At 38.6% G+C, this 20,820-nt stretch overlaps 1 protein-coding gene, 1 non-coding gene and 1 pseudogene across 2 annotated transcripts in view; 2 read left to right on the forward strand and 1 right to left on the reverse strand.

The window, feature by feature from the left end:
- Positions 1-20,820, forward strand: part of HAUS6 (HAUS augmin like complex subunit 6) — a 42,154-nt gene that overhangs the window by 19,789 nt on the left and 1,545 nt on the right. Inside the window, exons 12-16 of the mRNA XM_032880518.1 lie at positions 9,580-9,661; positions 14,718-14,784; positions 15,041-15,226; positions 17,047-17,182; positions 18,243-19,286. Coding sequence (XP_032736409.1) covers positions 9,580-9,661; positions 14,718-14,784; positions 15,041-15,226; positions 17,047-17,182; positions 18,243-19,286 — 1,515 coding nt within the window. The remainder of the gene's footprint in view (positions 1-9,579; positions 9,662-14,717; positions 14,785-15,040; positions 15,227-17,046; positions 17,183-18,242; positions 19,287-20,820) is intronic.
- LOC116881039 lies at positions 3,181-3,299 on the reverse strand (annotated as a pseudogene).
- On the forward strand, positions 14,507-14,637 carry LOC116881051. Its single transcript, XR_004385338.1, has one exon.

Raw genomic sequence — 20,820 nt, forward strand, 5'->3', positions numbered from 1 at the left:
GTATTCCCATAAAAATAAAGACTTTTCCTGTATAACTACCATGGTAATGTCACATCTAAAAAATTATAGTAATTCTATAATATCTCAGTTTTCTCAGCTGTTATACCACTGTCATACCTATCACACTATTACACCACTATCACACCTAAAATGAGTTTCTCTATAATACCTGATAACCCATTTTATATTCCGTTTTCCCTGGTTGCCTAGTATTTGTGTACAAGAAATTGTTACGGAGTTCAGTAAATGTTAGGTGAATAAGAGAAGGAATAAGTACGTTAAAATACCTGTGAATGATGTAGCCAGAATGGAGAATGTGATAGATGTAGGCCATATTTGAGTTCATGCAGGCCAAAGGTCATGGCATGAACCTAAGTCCATAGGACTTAGGAAGAAAAGGGTGTACATAGCTGGGTGGATGATTGGTTTGGGAGTCAAGTACACATGAAGAGGACACTGGTTAGGAAAGGTCATAGATTAGAGAGCAAGGCTTGGGATAGGCACTAGCAAAAGAGTAGACATAGGAAAGACTACACAGTTTGATGAATGACAAAGCTTCAGATAGAGCATTACTTAGGATAATGGAATGACTCTTAGAACTCTTGGCATATTTGGCCTTTTGTTTTCACTTCAACTTGGAAAGACCATTACCCTTGTACAAGACTTAGTTTAAGTCCTGTGAAACCATGAAATTAGTCCTCATGTCAATTTGGAGATTTCTTGTCTGCCTTGAAAGTGAGGACATATTTGTGTCTGTTTAGGAAGTGTAGTGGAAATTCATATTTTAGAAGTGTTTGATAGGTCCTTTGAGGTAATGCTGTCCTTGAGATATTGTAGAATTTGTACTCTTAGGATTCCTTTTTTACCCCCCTAAATTGGTAGAGCTTTGTTGTGAGCTGGGGGATCTTAATATTATTTTATGCTTTTTTGTAGTATACAACTACAACTTTTTTTTTTTTAAAAGGTTTTATTTATTTATTTGACAGACAGAGATCCCAAGTAGGCAGAGAGGCAGGCAGAGAGAGAGGAGGAAGCAGGCTCCCCGCTGAGCATAGAGCCCGATGTGGGGCTCGATCCCAGGACCCCAGAATCATGACCTGAGCCAAAGGCAGAGGCTTTAAACCACTGAGCCACCCAGGCGCCCCAACAACTACAACTTTTTTGTAGTAAACAACTTTTTCCTCCTATACTTTACTTATTACATCTTACTCAAAATTCTCTTTAAAAAAATTTTTTTAAAAAATTTTATTTATTTATTTATTTGACAGAAAGAGGCACAGTGAGAGAGGGAATATAATCAGGGGGAGTGGGAGAGGGAAAAGCAGGCTCCCTGCTCAGCAGGGAGCCCAGTGTGGGGCTTGATCTGAGGACCCTGGGATTGTGACCTGACCTGAAGGCAGACGCTTAACATCTGAGCCACCCAGGCACCCCATAAATTGTTTTTTAAAATAATTATATTTCAGCATATTAAAGGTGCAGGGAATAATATAAGTAACCTCTTCATCAAACACTTTGTCAAAGCTTTGCAATATTTTAGATTTTTCTTTAAAAGATTTTATTAATTTATTTGACAGAGAGTGAGAGATCACAAGTAGAGCAACAGGCAGAGGGAGAGAGGGAAACAGGCTCCCCGCTGAGCAGAGAGCCTGATGTGGGGCTCAGTCCCAGGACCCTGAGATCATGACCTGAGCCGAAGGCAGAGGCTTAAACCACTGAGCCACCCAGGCGCCCCCATATTTTAGATTTTTTAAAAAAGATTTAATTAATTAATTTATTTATTTGAGAGAGAGAGGGAGAAAACACAAGCAGCGGGAGCAGCAGGAGAGGGAAAAGCTGGCTTCCCTGGGATCAGGACCTGAGGCGAAGGCAGATTCTTAACTGTCTGAACCACCCAGGTGCCCGATGAGATATACTTCTGAAAAGGAAAATAAAAGCTGTAATCTTGGCCAAAAGAAGAAAAAAAATCAGTAAATGTGTTGGTTAAGCTAAACACAAAACGATTGTTAAAAACAATTCCTAAAAATGTCACTGAAAAAGGAAGGGGGCAGGGGCATTATTCTAGAATAAAGCAGTAAGAGGATAAAACAGCCAAAAGCAATGAATGAACCCTCCTTAGTCCTAGTTCAAAATATAAACATTTACATGGGACATTTTGGAGTATAGTAAGAGAAGTTTATTCATATGCCAGAAGAGTTCTGTATAGGTAGATCCATATACCTGTAGTAAAATCATTTTTACAAACGTACATCAGAATAGATGTAAGATTCAGGATAGTGGTCATATCTGCAAAATGCAGGAAGGATGGGGTCAAGGAAAGGTGGATGGATCCCTGAGGACTAACTGCATATATACTTTAAAAAACAAAACAAAACAAAAATAATCTAAACTATTGCAGGACACCTGGATGGCTCAGTTAAGTGTCTTTGACTTCAGCTCAGGTCAAGATCTCAGGGTCCTGGCACTGAGCCCCAAGTAGGGGGCTTCCCAATCAGCATGGAGTCTGCTCATCCCTCTACCCCTCCCCATGCTCATGCTCTCTCTGATAAATAAATAAAGGCTTTTAAAAAAAAGTAAAGGGGCACCTGGATGGCTCAGTCGGTTAAGCATCTGTCCTCGGCTCATCTGACCTCATGATCCCAGAATCCTGGGATGAAGTCCTGTGTCTGGCTCCCTGGTCAGTGGGGAGTCTGCTTCTCCTTCTCCCTTTGCCTGTTGCTCCTTCTGCTTGTGCTCTCCCTCACTCTTCCTCTCCCCCTGTCAAATAAATAAATAAAATCTATCTATCTATCTATCTATCTATTGACAGAGAGAGACATAGCGAGAGAGGGAATATAAGCAGGGGGAGTGGAAGAGGGAGAAGCAGGCTTCCCACCCAGCAGGGAGCCCAATGCCTGGTGGGACCATGACCAAGCCACAGCCAGACGCCCAACGACTGAGCCACCCAGGTGCCGCAAATAAATAAAATCTTGAAAAAAAAGTTTTGTTTTTGTTCTTAAGATTTTTATTTATTTATTTGACAGAGTGATCCCAAGTAGGCAGAGAGAGAGGGGGAAGCAGGATCCCCGATGAGCAGAGAGCCTGACACAGGGCTCAATCCCAGGACCCCGAGATGATGACTTGAGCTGAAGGCAGAGGCTTAACCCACTGAGCCACCCAGGCACCCCTTGTTTTTGTTTTTAAAGCCTACAGCACCTGGTATTCCCAGGGGGTCTCCCATCCAAGTACTTACCAGGACCGATCCTGCTTAGCTTCCAAGATCAGACGAGATGGGGCAAGTTCAGGGTAGTATGGTCGCAGACGAAAAAAAAAGTTTATCTCAAAGTATATTCTTTAATTCTTTCTGTGGTGGACCCTGGATAGTAAAATCTCTTAGTTTTCCTGTGAAAATGTCTTTATTTTCACTAATTTCTGAGTGATAGTTTGGCTGGATATACAATTCTAGATCAAAGCTCAATTTTCCTTTTTTTTTTTTTAAAGATTTTATTTATTTATTTATTTGACAGAGGGAGAGAGAGAGAGAGAGAGAGAGAGATAGATAGATACCACAGGTAGGCAGAGCAGCAGGCAGAGAGGGGAAAGCAGGCTCCCTCCTGAGCAGAGAGCCCGACGCGGGGTTTGATCCCAGGACCCTGAGATCATGACCTGAGCTGAAGGCAGAGGCTTAACCCACTGAGCCACCCAGGCGCCCCCAAAGCTCAATTTTCCTACAACATCACTGATATGATTGTGTTGTTTTCTGCCTTCTGTTGTTTCTGAGACCTCTGTTGTCAGTTCAGTGGTCATTCCTTTGTAAGTAATTTTTAATCTCTGGTTGCTTTTAAGACTTGTACTTAGTTTTGTATTATTTAGATATGTCTAAATGTGGATTTATTTTTATTTAAATTTTGGGCTTGTGTGAGCTTATTTAATGTAAAGGCTCACATTTTGGAAACTTCTTCAGTAATATTTCTTCTAACACTGTCTCAGTCATTCTTTTGATGCTTCCTTCTGGAGCTCTTGTTGTTGGGACTTCTGATTCAGTCCTTCATGTATCTTAAATTTCTCATTTGTATTTATAATGTCTTTGTAGCTCTAGGCTTATGGTTCACTAATTATCTTTTTAGTTGTATTTAATCTCTTTTTTGACATGTCCATTTAGTGTTTGGCTTTCATGGATGTGCTTTTCATTTCTTTTCATTTGCTTCTTTCTCAAAAATTGCCTGTTCTTTTTCATGATATCATCTTATTTCATTATGGTTCTTGTTTTTTTGCCAAATATTTTAAATGTATTGATTTGATCTTATTCAGTTTTTTAAATATCCCTGTGTTTCAGATACTTCTTCTTCTGTGTGTTCTGCCCACTCATTTTCTTTTATTTATTTGACATAGGGAGAAAGCACAAACAGACGGAGTGGCAGGCAGAGGGAGAGGAAGAACCAGGCTTTCTGATGAGCAGGGAGTCCAATGTGGGGCTCGATTCCAGAACCCTGGGATCCGAGCTGAAGGCAAATGCTTACCCTGACTGAGCCATCCAGATGCCCCTGTTTGCTCATTTTCATAGTCGTTTGTTTTCTATTAAAATACTTGATTGTGGGGTTGCCTGGCTGGCTCATTCAGAAGAGCATGTGACTCTTGGTCTTGGGGTTTTGAATGCAAGCCCCATGGTTGGGTGAAGGGATTACTTGAAAATAAAATTTAAAAAAAAAATTTTTTTTTTTTTTTTTTTTTTTGGATTGTGACCTCAACTTCAGTGGACCCACCTTTGAAGGAGTCACCTGGGCCCTGGGTTGTAGAATGGTCTCTGCACGGTGGCGTAGGGTCTCTGGTATTTCCCTTGAACTAGGCAGTTAATGTCTTTAGTTTGGGATTCCCACAAGTAGCCAATATAATTTTGGATTTCATACCTCCCTTTGAGTAGGCTAGGTAGATTTAAAATTTCTCCCCCCGCCCCCCTTTTTTTTCTTTTAAACCCAGGACTCCAGGTAGATAGCAGGCTTCCCTGTTACTTCCCTGGTTAAGCTGGCAGAATTTTTTTAATCTTTTCAGGGGCTGAGCAGCTTTTGCAATGTTCTGGCTTTATGGCAGTTTCTCAGATTGGAGGCTGAGAGGCCCGAGATCATGTTTCTTGTTATGCAGGCATTAAATCTCCATTGTTCAGCCCCGGAGCCTGCCATTTAGCCTTTGTGTCTCAGTTTGAGCTTAAATTCTTTCCATCTTTAGTCCTGGCATGTGATGATTTTTATTTGTGTTTCTGGGTATTCCTTTCTTTTTCTTACATTTTATTTTGTAGTTCTAGTGTTATTTATGGTAGGAGTCATTGTCTGCTGCAGCTTGGTTTGCTTTGTTCTGGTGAGTTCAGTTTTGTTTTAACCTCCTTATTGTTGTGTCCGTCTCCTCTGTTCTCTTCACATCTTAGGTGCTGTAGTTTGGTTTTCTATTTCTTGCCTTTAATTGTGTTCTAACTAGCTACTCTGCCTCCATATTCTACCTCTTCTGTGTTACAAATGGTTATCAGTGATCCTTCTGTAGTGTAAATATGAAAATATGGTCCTTTTCATCTCTTGGTGTACTATACTTCGATGGCTTTCTAGCACCTTCAGGGGGAAGAAATGTGTCTCATCTTTGCCTACCACCAGCAAGTAGTGTTTATGTTGTTCCTAATTAGTTTATTGTTGTCTACTAGTTTTGTGATACAATTCTTGTATTTGTGTTCATTTTTAGAATGTTTTATGAATGTCAGTAATCCCATCATCATTAGTAGGTGCAAAAGCAGAGGATACTGAAAATGTTCATAATACAGCATACTGTTATGGTGGATTAAAAGGAAAAGTTCACACATTGAGTTTTTTTTTTTTTAAAGAATTTATTTGACAGACAGATCACAAGTAGGCAGAGAGGCAGGCAGGGAGAGAGGGAGAAGGCGGCTCCCCACTGAGCAGTGAGCCCAATGTGGAGATCCATCCCAGGACCCTGAGATCATGACCTTAGCCTAAGACAGAGGCTTAACCCACTGAGCCTCCCAGGTGCCCCACACACATGGATTCTTATACAGTAACACTTTGGACACATGTATATATAGGGACAGTCTTTCAGAAGCTAACATGTTAAAAGAAGAGGAGTTCCTGGAATAGCAAATACTCTGTAATGGAGTCATGGCTTTTTGCACCAATCTTGTTTCCTTCCATGCTTCCACTCAGATACACCCTATGCTATACCACACCGAACTTGTACCCGCTTCTCCCAGTACCTTTATGTCCTCATCACATTCCCCATTCCTAGGCCAGGTGCTTTTCTGTCTCCTCACATTTCTGTGCATATTTCTCTCCTAATACTATAGCAGCATGCCATCATTCTCTACTCCTCCGTAGTCTTTTTCCTAGACTGACTCCTTGAAGCCAGGTCTCTACCTTTTCTTTCTTTGTCCTTGTTAGTATAGCAGTGGCACATAATTATTGATGCGTTGAGGAATAAATAAATAAATTGACTGATGTAGGTGTTGAGCTGAAATATGCTAAATAGTATAATTTTTTTGGCATTGCCAATTTTTTTAAGTTTTTTTTAAGATTTTAAGTTTTTTTAGAGATTTTTTAAAGATTTTATTTGTTTACTTGACAGAGATCACAAGTAGGCAGAGACACAGGCAGAGAGACAGAGGGGGAAGCAGGCTCCCTTCTTAGTAGGGAGCCTGATGCGGGGCTTAATCCCAGGATCCTGGGACCATGACTTGAGCTGAAGGCAGAGGCTTTAACCCACTGAGCCACCGAGGTGCCCCTTAAGATTTTTTTTTAGATTTTTTTTTTAAGATTATTTGACAGAGACGATGAGAGAGGGAACACAAAATGGGGAGTGGGAGAGGGAGAAGCAGGACCCCTGCCGAGTAGGGAGCCCGAAGCGCGGCTTGATCCTAGGACCCTGGTATCATGACCTGAGCTAAAGGCAGATGCTTAACAAGTGAGCTGGCTACCGAGGCACCCCTGGCCTTGCTGATTTATGTGGTAATTGCATGATCTGTGTACCAAACCAAGAAGCAAGACTATATCATATTGGAGAACTACGGACTGGCACTTTTTTTGAAATTTGGTTTAGTATAAACCTATCATTTGAAAAAAAAATTTTTTTATTTCAGTTCAGTTGCGTTAACATAGAGTGTATTATTAGTTTCAGAGGTAGAATTTAGTGATTCATCAGTTGCATATAAAACTCAGTGTTCATTATATCAATATGTGCCCTCCTTAATGTCCATCACCCAGTGACCCCATCTCTCCAGCCCCCTTCCCCCCCAACAACTCTCAATTTGTTTCCTTTGTTTATTTTAATATATTTTTTTAAAGATTTTATTTATTTGACAGCAAGAGAACACAAGTGCGGGAAGCAGCAGAAGGGGAGGGAGAAGCAGGCTCCTGGTTGAGCTGGGAGTCCAATGTAGTGCTAGATCCCAGGACCCTGGGATTATGACTTGAGCCAAAGGCAGATACTTAACTAACTGAGCCAACAAGGTGCCCCTTATTTCCTTTCATTAAGAGTCTCTTTCGGGGGCGCCTGGGTAGCTCAGTGGGTTAAGCCGCTGCCTTCGGCTCAGGTCATGATCTCGGGGTCCTGGAATTGAGTCACGCATGGGGTTCTCTGCTCAGCAGGGAGCCTGCTTCCCTCTCTCTCTCTCTGCCTGCCTCTCTGCCTCCTTGTGATCTCTGCCTGTCAAATAAATAAATAAATAAAATCTTAAAAAAAAAAAAAAACTTAAAAAAAAAAAGAGTTTCTTTCGGTTTGTCTCCCTCTCTGATTTTGTCTTTTTTTCTTTTTCACTCTTCCTCATGATCCTGTTTTGTTTCTAAAATTCCACATATCAGTGAGATCATATAATAATTGTCTTTCTACGATTGACTTATTTTGCATAGCATGATACCCATGTCATTTACAAATGGCAAGATTTCAGTTTTTTGATGGCTGCTTAATATTCTGTTGTATATATATACCACCTCTTTATCCATTCATCTGTCAGTGGACGTCTGGGCTCTTTGCATAGTTTGGCTGTTGTGGACATTATTGCCATAAATGTTGGCAGAGCAGATCACTACATTTGTATCTTTGGGGTAAATTCCTAGTAGTGCAATTGCTGGGGCTTAGGGTAGCTCTATTTTCAGCTTTTTGAGGAACCTGTGTACTGTTTTCCAGAGTGGCTGCAGCAGATTTCATTCCCTTTAACAGTGTAAGAGGGTTCCCCTTTCTCCGCATCCTCCCCAGTATCTGTCGTTTCCTGACTTGATAATTTGAGCCATTCTGACTGGTGTGAGGTGGTATCATTGTGGTTTTGATTTGTATTTTCCTGATGTCGAGCACTTTTTCATGTGTCTGTTGGCCATTTGTATATCTTCTTTGGAGAAATGTCTGTTCATGTCCATTTCTTTGATTGGATTATTGGTCCTTTGGGTGTTGAGTTTGATAAGTTCTTTATAGATTTTGGATATCAGCCTTTTATTTGATAAGACATTTACAAATTTCTTCTCCCATTCCATAGGTTGCCTTTTGGTTTTGTTGTTTTCTTTTGCTGTGCAAAAAGCTTTTTTTCTTGATGAAGTCCCAGTAGTTCATTTTTGCCTTTGTTTCCCTTGCCTTTGGAGACGTGTCTAGCAAGAAGTTGCTGCGGCTGAGGTCACAGAGGTTGCCGGTTGTGTTCTCTATGACTTTAATGGATTCCTGTCTCACATTTAGGTCTTTCATCTATTTTGAATCTGTTCTTGTGTATAGTATAAGAAAATGGTCCTGTTTCATTTTTGTACATATGGCTGTCCAATTTTCCCAACACCCTTTGTTAAAGAGACTGTCTTTTTTTCCATTGGATATTCTTTCCTGCTTTGTTGAAGGATAGTTGGTCCCTTTCTGGGTTCTCTGTTCCATTGATCTATGTGTCTGTTTTTGTGCCAGTATTGTACTGTCTTGATGATTACAGCTTTGTAATACAGCTTGAAGTCTGAAATTGTGATGCCTCCAGCTTTGGTTTTCTCTTTCAACATTCCTTTGGCTATCAGAGGTCTTTTCTGGTTCCATACACATTTTAGAGTTGTTTATTTCAGCTCTGTAACCTGCCACTCTTTTTATGAGTTTATTCTAGATACTCTCTATCTGTCCTATTTGTATACTTAACAGTTGAATAATTGTCTTTTCCTTTTTTTTTCTATTTTAAAGATACTATTTATTTATTTGTCAGAGAGAGAGAGAGAGTGCACACAAACAGGGAGTGGCAGGAAGAGGGAGAGGCAGGTTCCGCGCTGAGCAAGGAGCCTGAAGTGGGACTTGATCCCAGGACCCTGGGATCATGACCTGAGCAGACACTTAACTGACTGAGCCACTCAGGTGTCCCATTGAGTAGTTGTCTTTATTTTTATTTATTTTTTTAAAATTTTATTTATTTTATTAAAGGATGGGGACGGGACTAATGGGTAGAAAGAGCTGCTGAATAGTTGTCTTTTTCTGTTAGCATTTATATTAGTCTTATTTTTCTCCTTTCTTCTGTTCAGAAGTTTTTCTAGAATTTCAAGAGATCCCTGGATATTAGAATATATAAACATAATTAAAGAGTAATTAATGTTTATTTTCCTTTAGATACACCTAAGCAACACAACCAAGAAAATGATTGCATGAGAGCCAGTAATACATCGGGAACTGTACATGATCTAGGCAACAGGTAAAACAAATGTGATCTTCATATTGACTATTTTCCTTTTTCATTAATTTAGTTTCATCTTCATCTAATTGCCATGCTTCTCTACTACGGGGTCATCTGTAATTTTCTTCTCATAACTAGAGAATATTTTTCCACCATGGATTCACATTTTCAGGAAAGATTCAACATTTTTGATACATAGGCATTTGTCCCCCTTCTCTTGTTTGTCTTAATGCTGGGATTCATAGGGGATTATCTAGTATTTGAAGGGGAAAAAAGCACGTATGGAAATTATCTAATGCAAGCTTGGGAGTTTTTGCCTTTTTGTGTCTGTGAACTTCCTTGAAACCACTTGTGGCTTTGACAGTCCAAGAGTTAAGAGCTTTTGAGATCAGCTAGTCTCCTAGTTTTCAGACTGTTATGCAGCGCCCTCTGATGCTGTGGATTAATCTAATTTAGCCCATTACTGGTCTGACCTTTCCCATTTCAGCCTGAGCAGCTAGTTCTTTTATCTGTATTATATGTTGGGGGTTTTACATGCCATTTAATAAAAAGAATTCCATGCTTTAAAGAAAAAAAGAATGGGAGGACCTCTGATTCAACCCAATTCAGAAGTTTAACAGATGAAAAAACTAAACCTTGGTTTATTATAATATCCTTCAGGAGTATTATTTTCTTTATTGACTGTTTTCTTTATTAATTTTCCTATTTTGGCTCTTTAAACAGATGCCAGATTATATAAGCCAAAATCTCTAAATGTATATAATCCACCTGGGGAATGTATGTATTCTTTATTGAAACTAAGAATTATTAAGAAGCAATCAAAAACAGACATACTGTAGGGGTGCCTGGGTGGCTCATTGGGTTAAAGCCTCTGCCTTCGACTCAGGTCATGATCTCAGGGTCCTGGGATCAAGACCTGCATCGGGTTCCCTGCTCCCCCTACTCCCCGCCCCCGCTCTGCCTGCCTCTCTGCCTTCTTGTGATCTTTGTCTGTCAAATAAATAAATAAAATCTTAAAACAACAACACCACCACCACCACCAACAAAATCCTAGACATATAGGTGTTTTATTATTTTTTGTTTTCTGACTACCCTTTGACCTAAATAGGGGTCTTTTAGTCCAGCTTCCCCATGTAATTGAGGCACAGATATGGAAACAAATTGCTTAGGATAATTCTAAATGAAAATTATAAATTTTAAATGAATTGAAGTTCTCGTCATTCTGTATACTCTTATGCAGTTAAGTTCAAACAGCATAACAAGAGTCAAAATTTAGATGTGAAATCGAGCTATTGGTGGGATGCCTGGGTGGCTCAGTTGGGTAAGTATCTGCCTTTGGCTCAGGTCATGATCACAGGTTGCTGGGGTCAAGTCCCACTTAGGGCTCTTTGCTCAGCTGGGAACCTGTTTCTCTCTCTGCCTGCTGCTTCCCCTACTTGTATGCGCTCGCTCTTTCTCTCTCTCTCTCTGACCAGTAAATAAATAAAATCTTAAAAAAAAAAATTGAGCTATTGGCAGTTTCCTGTGTAGTAATTTTCTGATTTACGGAGGTCAGGATTACATGTGGAATATATATTTTTATTCTTAGATCTGGATGTGATATTGATTTTCAGAGTACCTTAAAAAAAAAAAAGGAAGAAATCTATTGTGAAGACTTGACATTGAAGAGATAGTCAAGTTACTGGGCTTCACTGTTTGACTCTCTTATCACTGTTGTTCTTAAAGCATCCTGAGGGGAATAGTTGATGCTTCCCAGTCTCAGTTGTGTTTTTGGTTTGTCTTTCCTTGAGAGAGCAAATGAAATATTTGATTCAGGTTTGTTGATGGAGGTAGTAGATTGATTCATAGATCACATTTTATTTATGAACTCCATTCATCTTCAAGATTCTTTCTTGAAGTAGAATTTTGTACTAAGATATACTATCAGAATTCTATAGGAGCCAGACACTTAGCCCCTAAGAATTTAGTTCAGATGGAATTTTCTTCTTATAGGAAAAAGAGGTTGTATTAAATATACTTTGATTCCAGACTTACACTCTTCCAGGCCTTTAGATCTTTTAATTATCTTCTGGTACTTTAGTTATAGGTTTGGGGTATTGAAGGGGGGAAGTGAAGAGGAAGGGTGTTGGTGGTGAGGAACAAATAAAAGCTCAATGGGATACGAATGATTATTCACGCTTGATAGCAAAACAGAAGGAAGGTGAATTGAGTCATGTGGAAAGCTTGTTGCTCAGAATTCTTTACAGTAAAGCTGTTTTGTAATAAAATGTTTTATTAGTAATGTGTAGTGCAAGTAGACTGTACTTAAAATAGTATCCTTTTTTAATATATAGTTCAGCTGTTGTTTGTATGGCATCATCTTTTTTTTTTTTTTTAAGATTTTATTTACTTATTTTGACAGACAGAGATCACAAGTAGGCAGAGAAGCAGAGAGAGAGAGAGGAGGAAGCAGGCTCCCTGCTGAGCAGAGAGCCCGATGCGGGGCTCGATCCCAGGACCCTGGAATCATGACCTGAGCCGAAGGCAGAGGCTTTAACCCACTGAGCCACCCAGGCGCCCCTGTATGGCATCATCTTAATGTCAGTACCAGTGTAGTTAATTTGGAAATTCATATGTGGATATGATCAATAACAGCTATTCAATTAAAAAACATGGAAGTAGGTAATTTTTAGGGTAATTACTGTGTGTTATTAGCCCCCCTTTTAAAAAGATTTTTATTTATTTATTTGACAGAGACCACAGGCAGAGAGGCAGGCAGAGAGGGGGTAGGGAGCAGACTCCCCGCTGAACAGAGAGCCCGATGTGGGGCTCGATCCCAGGACCCTGAGATCATGACCTGAGCCGAAGGCAGAGGCTTAACCCACTGCACCACCCAGGTGCCCCTGTTATTAGCCCTTTAATACCCAGTTGTCACCCACAGATACCAAAATAGAAGTAGTTTTCTCCATAAGTCTCATCTGTTTTTGATCAGAGTGAGCTGATGGAAGCTTTACCATACTTAAAACCAGAATTCAGTGATTGGTGGCACCTTTGTTGTACACTCTGGACTCAGTCTTTCTTTGCAGTGATTTCTGAAAGGGAGGGTTTCATGATATTTCTAGTGGTGGCAGTACAGTTCTAGACTTTTAACATCTACAGTTCTCCTTTATTGCATTTCAGATATAGGGCAGTATGATCTTGCTTGCATGCCAACTAAATATCCTTCGTCTTAGAAATGGACGTCTCATTGCCTCTCTCTCTCTTATAATTTCCCTTATATCTTTGTTAATTGTAGATATATTGTAACAATGAAATAAAATGAAGAATAATTAGCTAAAATTTCTAACAAATCACTTATTGGACTTTTTTTGCAAGTTGTTTTTTTGGGATTTATGTACAAACATAAATTTAATACATTCAGAATTTTCTAAACATTAATATCTGTAAGTACAGTTTTTTGGTCGTTTCTGTAAATGTTATTTTACTGATTTTTTACTTATAATGACTTTGTAACATTTATTTTTAGACTTTTAGATTTTCCTCAGTTTTTTTACTATAAAAAGCATGTCTTTAATTATTTTCTTTTGGATGTACTCTTTCCTTAGGATAAATTGCCATAATGGGAGCAACACGCTCTATCTGTTACAGTGCTAGGATTTTGTGGGCCTCAGTTTTGGCGTAGCAAGTGTATAGTGAGTGATTGAGCCAGGGCTGCTTTAAAATTGGCTTGGATTGAGATGTTAGCAGGGCTGATAGCATGTTTCCAATTCAGAAAAGGAGGAGAGGAAGGGAGAGAATATGTTTCCATTTTTGTCTTTTATGAGACTCTGTAAGAATGATCCAAATAGAAAAATTTGGTGGTGTCTATTTCTAGAACCTCATGCTCAAGTGACGTTTTATTCATTGATTCAGTCAATCCATTGGTTAGTTACAAACAGGTATTGCACTTCCAAGTACCAGGCGCTATGTTAGTTCCTGGCAATAGTCAGGAAGGACATAGTCTTTGTCCTCCAGGAGCTCACAGTCTGGTGCTGGCATCCTAGTGGCATCTTAGATTGCTAGCCGTGTTTCAGAGGGCTTTTGGATCACTTTAATGTTACTTTTTGGAAAAATTAAGATAAAGCATAGTAAATGATTAATTTTTTCCTTTGACATCTAGATTATATCCTGTTGGGGCAAAGTTGAGCCTTAAGCAGTTTCAGTGGTCTTGAATTATGTTTGAAAGGTAGATAATGATTCCAAGGAGCTCGTATTTGAAAAGTTTGAAAAAGCATATTTGCTGTTACTTGAGATGTTTTAAAGCTACTAATTTTGTACTTCTGGCTATGGACAGAAAGCAGAGCACCAACATGCTTGATACTGAAAGTGGTCTCTGTGGTAATAAAGTAGAAAAGCTTTGACCAGTGAGCAGACCCCATCCGTGATTGAATTTGAAAGCTCTTTGAAGATGAAGATGAAGTTATTGCTTTGACAGCTTTAAAAATTTAATAACTTATTTTGTAATTGATGTGTAAGGTTTTTATGTTTATCCAAAGGACCAAGAGAATCTAAGAGGGTAGGAATGCTATGTGTAGAATGCAGGAAAGTGAAACTGAGCAACATTATAACTTGACTGTAAGTGTAACTAATGTATGTGCTGTCACTATAGCAAGATTCAGCACAAGATAAATTGATTTTGGACATGAAAGATTAAAATTTTAAGGTCTCTGTTACAGTAAAATTCTGTGATCTGAAGCCCAAGGATAATATAATAATGTGATTCTTGTTAGTTGAATTTGTGTTTGCTGCGTACTCAAGTTTTTGAGCGTTCATGAAGTCATTCGACCTTATAAAAAATGTTGTTGACTTAAAATATATAGTGATTAAGGAAAAATGTTTACCGTTTGGGAGGCTGATACACAAATGGGGCTGAAGTGCTGCTCTGATTGTCACCATGCCTCCCTAGAATAAACTGCCTTTCGATGACCGGGACGAATTGAGGGAAATCGTAACGGACAGATACGGGGCAGACAGTTTCTTTAGATTATTTAGATCTAGCAAGTGAAGGAATTCTTTCTTGTACGTAACTTGGATTTATTATCTTTTTTCCTTTTAGACCTGCAGCTTTCCTGTCACAGCCAGTTTCATCATCAGATAGAAACAGTGTTAGATTACTTGAAAAGGTATATTTTTAAATAATGTTTAATCTGATCATACTAACTTATGTTAAAATATTATTTTTGCCGCTGTCCCAGTTAATTTGTACTTAGATATGTCTTGTTGCTTCTAAATGGAAATACTGGAATTATATAATTTTGCCAGTGGACATATGATTTCACAATAATGATAGCCTTTATAGGTTTGTGATAACTCAAGAGCCTCTAATGAAGATCAGCCAGAGTCCTTAAAGTTTTAACGTTACATGTCTGCCTCCTTCAGGACATGAAGATAAGAACTCCTAGAGAAGGAAATGAAACACCTTCTAAGAAGACACCAAAATTTGAAGTGAAAGACTCTCTATCATCAAATACTGCAAGGAGTACAGAGAATACTGCATTTGCAGGGTCTCTGCCAGCTAAAAATAGGGATATATTCCAAAAAGAGCAAGATCATCTGGTAGAAGAGGTTAGAAAAAGATTGTAATAAGTACTCTGAAATATCTATTATTTTCTCATTGGGGTTGAGATTATAAGTGAAGTTATAGTTAATTATTGAATAACTGGGGTTAATTTGGGAAAGGAGGGCATAGATAATGAAAATTTTGGTTAAAGCAGAATTGGTTCTCCCAAAAAGTAGAAATAGATTTAATATAAACTTATTTAAGATTATATCCATGGTTTAGAAACCATGTCCCATTCTATAAATATCATCCTCCGAAAGTATAAAAATAACACAGGTATGGTGTTTTTGGAATGAACCATTACATGAATTGTTGGATAAATACATCCAGTGATTATACTCTATCAAAATAATCTGCTTTAAAAAAATAATCTGAATGTTGCTGTTGCTTACTTAAGCTTCCTCTTTTTTTTGAATATTAGAACAAAAACTATATGCAATATCGTATTATCACTAGGCATAGTGTTTATCCTTCTGCTTTCTAAATATTTTAAGAAGTCATTAAATGTAGCATAGTTCATGACCTTAGTTTTCCTGACAAGTGACTTTGCATGTGTCTACATAATGCTACTATTGGTTGATAGTAATATTGTACTATTTACTACAGAAGTTTACACAGATTCTCAAATGATGTTATTTTTATTATGTTTCCCACAACATCCCATAGCATTGTTTGATTTTGGATAAGGAGCCTGAAAATAAATCAGCTACTTTATATTGCTGAGAGACTGAAAGAAAAATTTGGTTTAGTGCATATTGATTCAGGTATTGGAGTTTCCTCCTTTATCTCAGTCTTGACCAAAGAAAGTGAACAATGTCCAAATAAGAGAGCTGGATGTCTAGTCATGTTCTTATTTGTAACATTAGGAGGTTGAACCATTTCATGGTCTATAAATACTTTAAAATCTTTCAGGTTTATATTATTTCTCTTTGTTGGTTGATGGACTCCACATAAAGGATGATCAGTCTGTTTTTCTTACCTGATATGGAAGGAAAGACATTTTCAATGAAAAGAATTTATATTAGCAGCAGAATGGGATGGGGTGGAAAAAGAGAGTCATAAAATCTCATAAAGCTCTGAAAATAAAGTAAAATTAATTTTCTTTAATAATGTTTGTGACAAGAATTATTTAGCATTTGAATTCTAAGAAATCTTCTCTTTTCATGGGGGTGTGTGGGGGTCTATTTGATTATGGTTGTAGGATGTTTATTTTTTAGGGCTCTTGGGGCAGTGTTTTTAATGTGCATGTTTTTTGTTTCCCTGTTTTATTGAAATTAATATAAGTACTATTTTCATATTGTATACTTTCTCTGTTTAGAATATATTCCTATGCCTTGTTCACTAACTTATTATCTGATAATGAGGTTGCTGGCAAAGATGTATGTTGTCAGAGTGTATTTCATTTGCTAATAGAGGTGTTACTGTGCAAGTGGTTTATATAATTAAGACTTTGCTTGCTTTAAAACTAGTCACTTTACCTGATACAGAATTATCAAGTTCAAAGATGTGGCAGATAGTACCTTAGGTCACTGTGTAGTCAGGATTATTTCTGAATCTTCTCAGGTATAAAGATTTTTACCTTCCCTTTATATGGAATATCCAGTTAAGATAAGAAGGGAGGGAACAGTTTTGGGTTTAATTTCACCTTATAGGATTGTGCCTTGATAGATGATATAGAGTGGCTGGCAGCTATGTTCTGAGTGACTTTTTGTGCGCTCTGCTGTGGTAGGGGCTGCTGACTGTCGGGCTAATTTGTTCTCATCAGGGCTTTTGTTGCATTCTACCAATGAACATGGTAACTTTTGCTTTACCTTTTCTGTTTTAGGTTGCAAGGGCCGTTTTATCTGATTCACCACAGCCCTCTAAAGGAAGAGAAGTAAAATTAGAGGAACTATTTGATTCTTTAGTGTCTAACCCATTCTTAACAAGGAACCAAATTCCCCGAACGCCAGAAAACTTGAGTAAGTGAATAATGATTTCTATCACTTATTTTCTTCTTAGACATTACTTAGACATTAGTACTGTTAGAACCATGGTTTGACAGATCTTTTGGAAACTCACTTTAGAATTCTTGTCTCTTTCAGTTTAGTGGCAATGGCTCTTTATTTGCTTGGAATATAAGGGACTTTTATGGAAGTATTACATGTGGGTGTTCTCACTGATACGGCAGTTTGTAAGCAGTGTTATTTTGCCGTGATACTCCACAGTTTTGTTTTTGTTGTTTTACTTGTCTCTTTCCTAGAAAATATTTCAGTTGAGTACTTTTAAAATACCCTCTGCCTCCACATCTGACCGGTGCTCAACATTTATAGAGTACCCAGGCTCTCTCCTTCCAGTCAGCAGCTAGCGGTATCAGCCCCAAATTGTGCATATAGAAATCTTTTCTACCCCTCTCTAGCTAGCTAGACTGCCCAGTACTTTTTTCTTATAACCTATAATCTGTGTTGGCCAAATTCTGATTTCGTTGTCCTTATGGCACATCATCCTGGCTGAATTCATATTTGAAGTTAAATTGATTCAGTTCAGGTTGAACCTTGCTACAGCCTGGATCAGTGGTCAGCAGACTCCAGGCTCTGAACCAAATCTGGCTTGCCCTGTGTGTTTTTGTAAATAAAGTTGTATTGAACACAGCCTTGCTGATTTGTCAACATAATTGTTTGTGGTTGCTTTCATGTTTTAGTGGCACAGTTCAGTTTTCACCACAGACCAATGGCCTACAAAGCTTAAAATATTACTATCTGCCCTTTATAGAAAGTTTGCTGAACCCTGCTTAGATGGATGAGAAAACATCTTTCTAATACCTGTAATTCATATGTGCTGTGTGAAAGTATATGCACATTTCAGGGAAAGCTTTTGTTATTTGTTTTTGGTCTTTGGTTTATTGTTTAGTCTTGTCATGCATTGGGCACATCTGTGGAACATATACTGACTCACTAGTTTTATGTTGCACTAGAAATGAAAATTTTAATTGTATGCTCTGTTTTGAAATATTAATGAATTGTGTCCCCCCCCCTTAATTAGTAAGTGAAATCAGGAGCTCATGGAGAAAAGCTGTCAAAATGGAAGATAACGAAAGTACAGAACCAATTCAGATGGATACTGAACAGAGAGAAGAATTGCCAGAATCCTTACCTGTGTCGCATAGCCCAGGAGAAATTAGCAAGACCAGCTCTCTTGCATCAAACACTGTATCCCATTGTAGCCATTTCCATTTACCTGAAGAGAACATTGTTTCAGATTGCCTCAAGCGTGTGTCTCAGAAACATGTGGTGACCAGTTACATAGGTGGACCATCAACACAAAATCAGTCAGATTTGTTAAGTAAGAAAATAAGGTGCAGGGAGGGTTTGGAGCATGCAGGGTTACAGAACAAGCCTTTAGAAACTAGCCAACCAGAGACAGTCTCCCCTGCTCCGGGTAATAGGAGAGTTGTGATGGGTGGCAATGAGGAGGAGTCTTCTATTGACCACTTGAAAACTTCTTACAAGGAACCTTTCATGCATAAAAGTATGTTATGGGACTCTTTTCAATTATCAAGTGGAACTAGTACTAGGAGCTTAAAGGATATTGATGTTGGCATATTACATGAAACGCTTCCAGAAGAAGTTGGTAACTTAAGTCTTAATAGTTCCAGTAGTACAGAGGCCAATTTTAAACTAGAGCCAAATAGTCCTATGCACAGTGGCATTTTTCCAGATAGTGTTGTGGGAGGAAGACCAACTACTCCAGAATCAGACTGTAATTTACAGGCTATTTGCCGTAGATATGAGGCTCTGAAAAAATCTCTATCCAAGAAAAGGGAAGAAAGTGACCTTTCTAATCCTGAAACACTTGAAGGACACAAACCAGAATTGAGCCCTATGCCCACAAACATGCAAACAGATGATATGCTTGACTTTTTGGGCACTCAAGATTTGCACGTTGACTATACAAAACCATCTTTACGTATGTCCCTTGGTGAAAGAAAACGGTCTCTTTCACCACTAATTAAGTTTTCTCCAGTTGAACAAAGATTGAAAACTGCAATACCATGTAGTCTTGGAGAACTTCTACCTAATTTAAAAGGTAAGATTTAACTAGACCTGCGCATATTGATCTATTGAATTTTTCTCTCAACCTCTTGTAATGTCGTATGCATTGAATGATGCATGGTCTTTATTATTAATGTGATAAAACATTCTCTTTGTTCCTTTGACAAGCGTGAGAAGAGTGAACATCTCACGTCTATGGGTACTTTCAAATCTCAAGTGACAGGTGTTAGTTTACAGTTAGTCTGGGACAGGGTGGAAAATAAAACCAAAACCCTGAAACCTATTGCTTTTATAATACAATCAGAAGTAAATCTTGTCGAAATCTTGGCTAGTGGAGGATGGTTCTCAAAATGTTGAGTAACATTATGTATGTCAAATACCATTTTTTATTTTTTATTTATTTATTTATTTATTTATTTTTAAAGATCTTACTTATTTATTTGACAGAGAGAGATCACAAGTAGACAGAGAGGCAGGCAGAGAGAGAGAGGGAAGCAGGCTCCCTGCTGAGCAGAGAGCCCGATGCGGGACTCGATCCCAGGAACCTGAGATCATGACCTGAGCCGAAGGCAGCGGCTTAACCCACTGAGCCACCCATGCGCCCTCAAATACCATTTTTTAAAAAGATTTTATTTATTCATTTGACAGCATAAGTAGGCAGAGAGGCAGGCAGAGAGAGAGGGGGAAGCAGGCTCCCCCCTGAGCAGAGAGCCTGATAGAGGGCTCGATCCCAGGAAGCTGGGATCATGACCTGAGCCAAAGGGAGAGGCTTTAACCCACTGAGCCACCCAGGCACCCCTCAAATATCATTCTTGTAGTAATATAATATCTGTAATTTGTTTTGAAATAAATTTGAGTAGGTGGGTGATAAAATACGAAAGGTTAGTAAGTATGTGTTTCCTTGCGCTGCCACACAAAGTACCACAAACTGGGTAGCTTAAAACAACAGAAATTGTCTCTGGAGACAATAAGTTCAAAGGCTGGAATCCAGAATCAAGGTGTTGGCAGGGCCGTGGTCTTCTGAAGCCACCAGAGGAAGATCCTTCTCGGCTTTCCCAGCTTCTGGTAGCCCCAGGTGTTCCTTGGCTTGTGGTAGCACGGCTCTAATCTCTGCCTCTATCTTCACATGGCTTTCTTCTCTTGTGTGTCTTTGTGCCTTCTTTATAAGGCCACTAGTCATAGGTTTAAGCGCCCACCCTACTCCAGAATGAACTCACCTAAGGATTATATTGTTAATGGCCCTCTTTCCAAATAAGGCCACATTCTGAGGTACTGGGGTTAGAAGTTCAACATGTCTTTTTGGGGTACATAGTTCACATAGCAGTATTAATTATTGAAGCTGGTTAATGGATACATTGGGCTAATGATAATTCTCTTCATTTTTGTATGTCGAAAATTTTCATCATAGAGATTTAAAAAAATTCTGTTCATAAAGCATGTTAGAGTAAATATAGATCTGGTGATATAGATTCGTTATATGTCACTCTGGTATGCTTGTTAATAATTAGACACTGCTATATTGAGAAGTATTCTAAGAGGGATGTTTTGATACTCTCTAGAGAAAAGGT

Source organism: Lontra canadensis, unplaced genomic scaffold (assembly GCF_010015895.1).
Source record: "Lontra canadensis isolate GAN:19392208 unplaced genomic scaffold, GSC_riverotter_1.0 scaffold70, whole genome shotgun sequence".
Classification (NCBI taxonomy): Eukaryota; Metazoa; Chordata; class Mammalia; order Carnivora; family Mustelidae; genus Lontra; species Lontra canadensis.